Consider the following 10,457-nt stretch of genomic DNA (forward strand, 5'->3'; position numbering starts at 1 on the left):
CTTCAGGTCCTCACTGCGATGGGTAAGCGATACTCGAGGACAGTCGTTGGAAGCGGTTATACAATCGGAACTGTTCACCTTTTCCATTTTGCTTACGAAATATTGCTGTAAATATACCACTATAACTGTTTTTCCTGTAAGGATAAGTGTTTACTGAATGGTTCCGCACCTCCGGTACAGAGTTTATATTAACAGGAATCTTTGTACTGTCTGTTCACGCTTAAGGCCTGAGGCACTAAACTTTATGACACACTTGTGACGGGGGATGCGACCAGACTTATCTCGAATGGTCGCAGCCGCGCGCGACTGCCTCCACATTCATTGCTCTAATTGCTTTAGCGGCTTATCTCAATGGTTCCTTGACAGCATGCTTGTTGCTATAGTCGCCGCCATGACACTGCTTTTTGGGCGCAGGTCACCCGGTCACCCAATAAAATGTTTCTTTTGGAAGCCCTTTTCGCTGTGTCCCTGACTGCCGGACTGGCGTCACCATTACGTCACTACACTCACTAAACCATGGAAATGAATCCGAAACAAGCATGTCGAACAAACTGCTTGGTAGCAGAGGCCAATTGTGGCAGGACAGTTACTTTCACGTGGCCCTGACAGACAGCAGCCGAAGGTGTTGATTACTTCCGAATGTTTATTAATGTGTATACGTTATTTACGATAAATCCAGAGCAGAAACAGTCTATCGCAACGAAGCAGTTGTCTGGAGCTGCCCATTGCTCGGGAACGGTGCATTAATGTCGCAGCAAAGCAGCTGGAGCCTAAGAATCACGCATAACAGAGATACAACTTCTGCGTCTGGCTGCCACACTGCAGATGCCCTGGCTGACTACAAACGGAGGGTGACTGCGACTGCGGCCGATGCGACTGCTGTACTATCAGTTTTGCGTGTACTGCTTCTGTACATTGTTATTCAGTATAAGGCCTCCTGCATCAACCACCGGAACCACATAAAATCCCTACTATGCCTGAAAGCTTCGTGACCTGCTCGCGCCGTTCAAGACAGGAATAACTAAACATGATCTTGCATTCATGTTTCTCTCAGCCGAGCATTGAGCTACAACGGCCATTCTTCTTGAACACGTGCAAAAAAATGGTAAGGATACTAAGCACCGCCTTAAGGGTATTACGCGACAGCGTAATTGGTTAATTTATGACCACATATACGTGATTTGTCATTCTCGACTTCACTCATATATTCCTGGGAGTCATCATACCACAATTGGCGCAGTGGTGCAGCGGTTAAGCGAACGCCACTGCTCTGCGATGGCAGGTGCTACCACCGATAGGGCTCAGGTTGCTCTTCCCGAGCGACCAATCATTAATTTAACTGTCACCTGCCACTGTGGCCAGTTTGCTAACAACCCGGTGGGCAGGTTGTGAACGCCACAAGGTCACGTGACCTATAGTGGCCCACCTGGTTGGTTCTCGGGGATTTTGCTCTCACAATTCCGTCAGCGACGACGGCGCCAAATTTTCTGCATAACGAAAGCCTTAATGCTATAGCGTTAAAAAATAGCGGACAGTCGAAGAACTCTCTGGCCTGGTCAGCTAGCTCCATGCCAGAGTCGCTGACCTTCATCTTCTAAGAGGTAAAAAAATATTATTTGCTTCTTCAGCTCTACCGGAAACGTTGCGTGGTGAACCTGGACCCTCCTATCAAGCGCTATGCTCGCAGAGTGCCTATCTACAGACGTCTTTTGCCGTACCCTCCGCACTGCGAAAAGAGCGGCCGGTCCAAGCACCTGCCCGATGGGCGCCGGGCGTCCACGCAGTTTCGCTCGCAGCTTGTCCTGGAAGCGAACCGGTTGGGGCTGCGGTTGCACACCTCTACCCCGTACGAGGTGGCAACCGTCGAGCACGAGTTCGCCGCCCGGTCGAAGTAGAACTCGCGCAGGGGTCTCAGGCAGTACGTGTAGAACACAGCGCCGCAGAGGTGGTGCTCCTGTGGGCGAAACAAAAAGAAAATAAAGATATAGCGTGCCATCGTGGCCCGGCCACAGAAGACGACGACAGCCCCAGCACGCCTGCCAAGCACGCGCAGACTGGATTTCGTGGATGCTTAACTGCATGCCGGCGGCACGCTGTCCCGTTCCCGCCTGGCTGAGCGCGTCCAGCCGAATATATTTGTGGAGACCCGACGACGACTGGCGTCTGCGATTCGTCTCCACAAAGACATGCTACAAGACAGCTGCCTCTTAGCATTTAGCTTTACTGTTAATTCGCAATTTCACTCTAGATATCTTCTCACTGAATGCTTACGGGTTTTGATTTACAGCGTGGAGATGAATTATGGTAGCCAACCTCGAGCAGTTCTACAAAAATTGGGCAGTAGAGAACACCACTGCCCATGATCTTTTGCGCTGCTACCCTCAATAATGTATTACCAACTCGCCTGTTTAGCGGTTGTAATGAACTTCAGTTCTAGTACTTCGGGCTCTGCTACTTGTCCTCACCAACTAACCCTGTCCAGTGCCAACTGCAGCAACCCTATCCCCTCAAACTTAATCTCATCCGCTCACCTGACTCCCTCCCGCCCGCTGCTACTCTTGCCTTAGCTTCAAATCCAGTCCTTTACCCTTAAGGACCAGCGGTTATCTTGCCTTCGCATTACATGCCCTGCCCAAGCCCATTTCTTCTTCTTGATTTAGACTAAGATATCATTAACCAGAGTTTGTTCCCTCACCCACTCCGCCCGCTTCCGATCTCTTTAACGTTACACCTATCATTTTTCTTTCCATAGCTCGCTGCGTTGTCCCTAACTTAAGCTGAACCCTCTTTGTTAGCCTCCACGTTTCTGCCCAATAGGTGAGTACCGGTAGGATACAGCTCTTGTATACTTTTCTCTTGCGGGATATTGGTAAACTGCCATTCATGATCTGAGAGAACCTGCAATATGCGCTCCACCCCATTCTTATTCTTCTAGTTATTTCCCTCTCATGATCCGGATAGCGGTCACTACCTGCCCTAAGTAGGCATATTCTCTTACTGCTTCCAGCTCATCGCTACCAACTGCGAAATGCTGTTCCCTAGCTAGGTTGTTGAACATTACTTTGGTTTTCTGCATGTTAATTTTTTGCCCCACTGTTCTGCTCTGCCTGTCTAACTCATTGATCATGCTTCGTAGTTTTTGCCCTGAGTGGCTTAGCAAGGCAATGTCATCAGCGAATGACAAGGTATTCTTAATTAACTCTTATCCCCAACTCTTCCCATTTCAGGCCCCGGAATACCTCCTGTAAGCAGGCGGTGAATAGCATTGGCGAGATCGTGTCTCCCTGCCTGACACCTTTCCGTATTGGAGTTTTATTGCTGACTTTATAGAGAACTATGGTAACTTTGCAGCCACTGTAGATATCTTCTAGTATCTTTGAATAAGGCTTTTCTAAACACTGATTCAGCGATGCCTGCATAACTCTGTGGCTTCTACTGAGTCAAATGATTTCTCGAAATCAATGGAGGCTACATATAGGGGCTGGTTGTATTCTGCACCTTTCTCTATCATCTGATTAATAGTGTGAATATGGTAAATTCTCGAGTATTTTTTTCAAAAGCCTGCCTGATAACTTGGTAAATTGGGTCTAAGGTTTTCCTGAATCTATAAGCGATTACCTGAGTAAATATACGCCTCGGAGAGTAAACTGGTCGGTCCAATTTTTCAAGCCCTTGACGTCTCTGTTGTTATAAATTATGGTAATATTAGCGTTTTTTCAAGCTTCTGGTACGCTCTAGGTCATAAGGCATTGCGTTTAAAAGGTGGCTAGTCTTTCTAGCGCAATCTCCCCTCCCTCCTTCAAGATATCTGCTGTTGCCTGATCCTAGCCAGCTGCTTTACCCCTTTGCATGACTCCTAAGGCTTTCTTTAACTTCCGTTACTGGCGGGATGTCTCATTGCTGTGTAAAACTGCCTATCTCACTCATACCCTGACTACATTGGCTCCTGCATAGATTTGTGTCAATTCATGTAGATTTGGCAAAGCCTCCACAACATACGTCGATGTTTCAGCTCACCTCCTCCGAGGCTTCACTGGTGGTCCGCTCTGTCACTAGGACCACCGGCGACTGCCAGTCTTCCGGACCACCTCCAGTGATCGCCTCTATTTTGTCCTCGGCCGTAGTTTTCGCCGTCGTGAAATTTCTACGTGCTGTTGCGCCTGCGGTCGCAGGGTACGCAGCACGCAACAGGCCGGTGCGCACTGTGCGAGCAGGGGAACCGGACGTTTTCCTAGCTTTCGGGGATGGCGCTGCGGCGGTACTCGAAACATCTGCAAAATTGTAATGGAAAATTGCATTCTTGGCCTTCACGTCTTAATTTTTAGTCCTCCCGATAAAGCGTGCGTATTTCAGCTGTAGCCGCTGCTCCTTCTGGTAACTCTAGTTTTGGTTGTAAGCGACGCGACTTTAATCAAGCTCTGTGACAACTGTCAAAAAAGTTTTTAAAAAGTAACTGTTTCTCTCCTTTTCAGGGGTATTTACTCTATTTTACAGGTATTGTAGTCCAAACAGCGAGAGGCACTGAAGTTGTCCCACTTCATGTTGAGTGGCCCATGGGTGCCATGGTGCTGTTTAGTACATGTCGAATCCTCATAGGCCAAGGACACTTTCTATCGCTTTCTCAGCCATATTTTGCGCCTCCAGTGTACGGCAACACGTCAGCCTTTCAAATTTTGAGTCCGAATCGATAATAAGCCCGGTCTGTGTTCATGTGCTTAAAAAAAAAGACCATGCAAATCTTTCCGATAACACTACACACATGAACGCGAATACCATACACTGAGTACGTAACCAGGTAGGTAGGATGGTGGGTTATACAAGTTGTCCAAGTCAACATCGAACAGTGAGGAGATGAAGAAAAGGGGTAACTGCGTTATGACAGGGGAGCCTCTATGTGCAACCGGTGAGAATGTGTTTCTACTGCAGCTGCATCCACCAACTTGCTGATTCAGAAAAATTTTCTTCTCCTTAAATCATCGCAAACAACCCTCTGCACCATACAACATTAGCTAATATCTGGTTTTAGGCTGGCTGGTGAATGCGTAACGATGTGAATGCGTAATGTCAGTCGGTCATAACAGCTGCGGAGCCAAATTTAAAACATGAGGAGGGGCGTCGCCTGCAAGGCCAGGCCTTACTGGCTATCAAGGTTCGCCTATCGGAGCTAGGCGTTCAAAGCTCTGGAAATTGAATAAAATGCCGAAAATAGGGCAAAGTTTCGGTAGTGTTCACTACTTCGATTTCCTTGCTGCAACTTGTTCCCACCTGATGTTCATAAAGTTGCTACAAGTAGACGCAGTAGTAAGTCGGTGCTGTCAACTTGTTTAGTTCAACTGGGGTGATTAGGCTTTCTGTGAATTCCATAATTACGTATACTTGTGGTGTAGGGAATAAAAAGGAACGGCTCATTTTAAGACACGACGACAGGGTGAAATGCAGTCTAGCAACTCAAATATTACTTTCCTTTCTACTATAAGTCTCGCCAAACGGGGGTGGCGGAATCGAAGTCGGGCTCTTCTATGTCAGCAGTATGCTCACCCAGGCATATCACGCTGAAATCCAGCTATAGCCCCACCCCACCAATCTCTTAACATTATCACCAAATATTCATGGCGTCGCCTTCAGACCAGCACCCTTCCCTCCCGTTAGTAAACCGTGACGTTGGCGTAGATCTGTTCCTTTCACCTGCACAACTATGAGTCTGCAGCAGCCAGCGTCTTCAAGTGAAGATGCAGCACGGTTTTCGGAACACATCTAAGGCGTCGCGCAAAGGCCCTCGTGAGCACAGCGGGTCCGCCGCTAATATACCAAACCAAACCTTCCCTCCCCTATTTGCTCTCACCCATCCGGCCGGGTGCATATACCCCTTCTGTACCTAATGCACCCTCCCCCACGCTACTCTTACCCACATTAGGCTAGAATGCCCGGCAGACCCTCTCCCGCAGGGCCCGGAGCTCCTGACCACCTGGGAGGAATGGGAAACCGACTACGCTCGACGGACCCGACCAAGCAGAAGATCGCCACTGACCGGGCCGTCCACGTCATGGAACTCCATGAACTCATGAACGTTTAAAGTGCAGTCGTGCGGGGACTCAGGGACCTAAGTGTCCCAAATCCCTTGGTCAGTAAAGTTATTTCTTTCTCTCGCCTCCTCCTCTGGCCGGTGGTGCAGAAGCTGAGAGCTGAAAAACAAAATGGCGCCAGTGACGTCACGTTAATACCTCCTGTACGCTTACCATTCCGCAAGGATCTTACGCACCGCCTCTTTTGAAGATGAGCGTGCTAAATTTTCCGAGACAAGGCCAATACCACGCAGCATTGATTCCCAGCGCGCCATGACATCGCCGATAAGGCGTTCGCAGTATCGTAGATCCGTTCGATAAATCACTGCCGGTAATGATGTCGACGGTTTTATGGAAATCTGTCTGGTGGAGTATGAAGTTGTAATCTCAAAGCGAAACTCCGACCACCGAAGAAAGTTTCTTGACGGTTCGGCTCTCGCACAGGAGCCTTCTTCCCAATGAGATTCAGTCGCTAAACGCTGGCTGTTTACGGTGGAAAATGTGCCATAGGTAACGGGCATACGCGTTAGGAAGGGGACCGTCATTATAATGAAACGCGTTCTCGGTTGTTGGAATGATCGGGGATTCCAGATACAGGCATCTTCGCAGAATATTTTGTATTTTTAGAATGCACGAAGCTCCAGTCTGTGTTGTGCTCATTTCTTTCGGAGTGTTCTGCAAGTGCATTAAACGAGTCATTATTGTTTCTGACATCGTTGCGGTGTTGTTTTAGCCACTGCACAAATTTACCACTTTCACCCACTTTCGCATGGTCACAGTCACCGCATGTTATACTGTAGACTATGGCCGGAAGTTGTTTTTTTTTTTTGGTTGCGTATCTTGCACGCTTGTTCCACCCCATCCACTTCCCTTCATAATATACCACCTACGGAGCCACACACACTCTATCAATACATCTGGTCATGCCCACATCCCATCTGTGTAGAGCCCATTTACACACCTACCTCAAACCTCTAGGAGATCACCTTTCTGGCCTCACTAGCTGATGAACAGCGCAAGCTGCTAGACTGGGCTAGGCTGAAAGGTCAGTGGATTTCTGGGCTGAGAAGACCCCCAGGGAAGGCTTTTATCTTTGTTCTTGAATAAAGTTCATCTTCCTCCTCTTCCTTTCACGTTGACCAGTGCTTGCCTTAACTTTTCCGCCCACACGTGTGACACCCGAACGTCGCTGGAGCGTTACGATACGAGTGAAGTATTCACTCGTGCCGGGTACGTAGGGTACAGGAGAGCGTTTCTTGGACGGCAGCACCACTGTGAAATTGCGTGCATGTGACATTTGGCGTTCGGAGGCGTTAGCGAAACAACGACTAACTGCTTTCGAAAACGTATTTTCAAATTATTTGTTGTGAAGGTGTAGGTTGCGCAAACACGGGACGAACCACAAAGAAAAGACACTGAGACACACACAAGCGCCGTGTGTGTGTCTCTGTGTATTTTCTTTGTGGTTCGTCCCGTGGTTGCGCAACCTACATCTTCAAACAACATGTACCAACTAGGCCCAGCCGAAGTTTTATCGAATTCTTTTTCGACCAGCACCCAAGTCTCCTGGCTGAGAAAATGCGGTTGGCTCGATGGAAGAGCGATGTAACCACTGATCTCTTCTGAAACACTGGGTGATGGTAATTAAATTATAAATAACGTTCAGCATGGATTCCCTTTCTGTCTACGCTGAATAAGAGCGCGGATAGGTTCCGTTTCCATATGAGGCCCAAAAAACGGAAGCTGCCCGTTTTCTTCATTCTCGACTGTGAACTGGGTGACCCTTCATTGCTCTTGAGATGGGCCTTAAAACCGGGTGAAGCATCCTTCTTGATAACAAGAAAACGCTCATCGACGTACACACAACACTGCGTTGCTGGGCTAAACTAAGCGAGTGCGTGGCTTTCCAGCCATCCGATTGTTACGTTTCCGGCGATTATTGAAACTGAAGCGATCATTGCTATGCCGCGAACCTCTTTGTGAAACACCTGGTAGAAGGTAAAATAGGTGTTGCTCAGGCAAAAATACAGGAGCTTCTTGTGATAAGGAACATCTATTAGCGGACAGTCGGGCAAAGTAGCGTCAAGTTTTAAATCAGCCGCGCAAGCCTGAACTGCTAAAGGCAGGTTTGTACGTGAGATTTCACAGGCCCTACGAAGGTTTAAAAATGATTTATGCAATATTTCTTTAGGGTGGAAGGTGCGATGTAAATTAAAAATTGAAATGTTAGAAAGGAAGCCACCACAGCCGTAATCACACAGACAAACGAGGAGTACGTGTTTCACTCTTTGCATAGCTCGTTTTTGTTTAGCACGGATATTTAATGCCATTCTCCAGGAGTGCCTCACCTTTGACCAGCGCCGCTCCTAGCGGCACGCGGTGCGGCGACGAAACGGCGGGTGCGGGTATCAGCTGAACCAGCACCACAGCCGTGGCGAGCGCGAACAGAGCAGTGAGGAGGACCGTCACCGCGTAGCACACGCTCCAGCCGAGCGACACCCGCGACACGTCCGACTCGTCCTTTCCGTCGCAGTCGGAGGAGGAGGAGGAGTAGGAGAAGGCGGGAGACGTCCACTCCTGCGTCGGCCGCTCCTGCGGCCGCAAGAACGCAGACGGGTGCCGCAGCCCGGCGTACCTGCCCCGAAAGGCAGCAATGTAGCCTTCAAACTGAATCCGATTGTGCTTATCAAGTCTAGCCGAAGAGGCAGCAAGAACCAATGGGATCATGTACCTAGGAACACCATCTGCAGCTCAAGACCCCAACCCCTAAACCCAGTCCCATTTTGCGGAATAAAGTTTTATACTACTACTACAAACACTCGCCGAAAGCATTTCAAAAACTGCTCAGTGATAATTGTAATCAAAAGCTCTATGACGACACAAAGGCGCCAGGTGAAAGGGGCAGTCTCTGTCTCTGTCTCTCTGTCGGCCCGCCCAACACAAAGAAAGAAAAACATTTCCTTTATTTTTTGTGAGAATTTGAATCAGCCCCACCGAGAATTAATAATGGTAATTACGGGCTCATAACCTCTGCTTTGCCTGTCAACTGCGTTTTGACGAACTGTTTTATTGCGAAAGTGCCAAGAAGCGGTTTCGAGGAATTTCAGACGTGTATGTGCAAATTAAAATCAAACTTATAGCAGAAAAGAAATTGTTGGACTCCCGCTTTCACAGTTAATAACACGTCTTGTTCTTTAATCACGTCGGATATCGGTGGTTGAGCCACATTACGCCTGGATTGAAATGTCGTGCACTAGCCCGCATATGAATCCTTTTCCGATCATGCATATGTCCTCCGTTTTGAGCTTACCTGCTGGTCGTGGGGAGCAGCGCGGACCCGTAGCCCAGACGCTTGGCTCCCAACATGGCGCGTCGCTGCTCGGCCGGGCTGCAGCCTTCCAGGAATCGGTGCCACGAGGACAGGATCTCGTCGGTGTCCTGCGACAGTGACGTTGACGACGTCGGTGGCGTGGTTGTGGCGGTGCTGCTGTCCCAGCTTCGACCACTGCGGGTGCGATCCATGGAGTTCTCGATGCACCAAAGAAGGTCGCCGGCCGGAACCGAAAGAAGTGTTTGCCGTTTCTTCCTCCTCCTTTCTGCTGGATACCGCACGAGCGCAGCTGTCCGCCAAATTTCATCCTCTACACTGCCAGTTTTCGAGCAGGTCGTCATTTACCATGACTCGCTTTCCCGTACTACTTCAGCATAGTCTCGCATCACTGAGCCTATGCTCTGCTCCACATAGAATTTCAGAATAGCGCCGGCTACTCACCGTGGTAATTATGTTATTGATAGAATACCCGAGTGTAATGCCACAAAGTCTTGAGTAAAAGCATGCCTTTCAAGCTACCTTGTTCCAAGAGCCAGTCACAAGTCCAGTCACTGAGTTCACTGATGCGGGAACTGACCATTCCTAGCGGCCTAGCTGTCATTCGACTTGGGCATGAACATGTTCACAAGAGCAGCTTTTCTCCACCAGAAAGATGGAGAGAGTAATGTTTAATGAGAGAAAAGGTCGAAGTGTAGGCGTGCGGAAACGTCACCCTGGCCTTCACACGAGCGTGAGGAAAGCGTAAGGCAGAATACAAATGATAGGCAGTGGCGTAGCCAGAAATTTTGTTCGGGGATGGGGTGGGGTCTCATGTTGCAGCGCGGCCACCGCATAGAATTTGTGGAGAGATCAAACGCAAGAATCATAAATGCATTGCAATTGACAATGCCATTGTGTATTAGTTAACGCTACGCACTGTCTAGACAAGTGAAATATGTATTTTTTTAATAAACGAATGTATTTGCATGCCTTAAAAACGTGGCCGACATAACTGATGCCAATGCTTCCATGCTTTTGCGTATTTAATAAGTAAAGAAAATACCACACGAAGTCTAGAGCTATAT

The 10,457-nt window shown here is 48.6% G+C and overlaps 2 protein-coding genes across 2 annotated transcripts; both read right to left on the bottom strand.

Moving 5' to 3' along the window:
• Positions 1-1,696: 1,696 nt before the first annotated feature.
• On the bottom strand, positions 1,697-5,846 carry LOC149346412 (uncharacterized). The gene is made up of 3 exons (XM_089541320.1): positions 5,843-5,846; positions 4,018-4,271; positions 1,697-1,954 (listed from the first exon to the last, which is right to left on the bottom strand). The coding sequence occupies exons 1-3, from the start codon at positions 5,844-5,846 to the stop codon at positions 1,697-1,699; spliced, it is 516 nt and encodes a 171-aa protein (XP_089397446.1).
• Positions 5,847-5,915: 69 nt separating this feature from the next.
• Positions 5,916-9,584, bottom strand: LOC149346413 (uncharacterized). Its single transcript, XM_089541322.1, has 3 exons — positions 9,373-9,584; positions 8,411-8,697; positions 5,916-5,965 (listed from the first exon to the last, which is right to left on the bottom strand). The coding sequence occupies exons 1-3, from the start codon at positions 9,582-9,584 to the stop codon at positions 5,916-5,918; spliced, it is 549 nt and encodes a 182-aa protein (XP_089397448.1).
• Positions 9,585-10,457: the final 873 nt, after the last annotated feature.

The sequence above is a fragment of the Amblyomma mixtum genome, chromosome 4, assembly GCF_055824585.1.
Source record: "Amblyomma mixtum isolate Tamu chromosome 4, ASM5582458v1, whole genome shotgun sequence".
Lineage (NCBI taxonomy): Eukaryota > Metazoa > Arthropoda > Arachnida > Ixodida > Ixodidae > Amblyomma > Amblyomma mixtum.

What these genes read in the sequence shown, in the direction of transcription:
- LOC149346413 (XM_089541322.1), bottom strand. Translation starts at nt 9,584, where the DNA reads ATGGATCGCACCCGCAGTGGTCGAAGCTGGGACAGCAGCACCGCCACA. An exon ending in CTGCTCCCCACGACCAGCAG is followed by an intron (nt 8,698 to 9,372) that starts GTAAGCTCAAAA and finishes CTTTCGGGGCAG; the next exon opens with GTACGCCGGGCTGCGGCACC. An exon ending in AGGAGCGGCGCTGGTCAAAG is followed by an intron (nt 5,966 to 8,410) that starts GTGAGGCACTCC and finishes CATTCCTCCCAG; the next exon opens with GTGGTCAGGAGCTCCGGGCC.
- LOC149346412 (XM_089541320.1), bottom strand. An exon ending in CCAGTGAAGCCTCGGAGGAG is followed by an intron (nt 1,955 to 4,017) that starts GTGAGCTGAAAC and finishes TTTCGCCCACAG; the next exon opens with GAGCACCACCTCTGCGGCGC.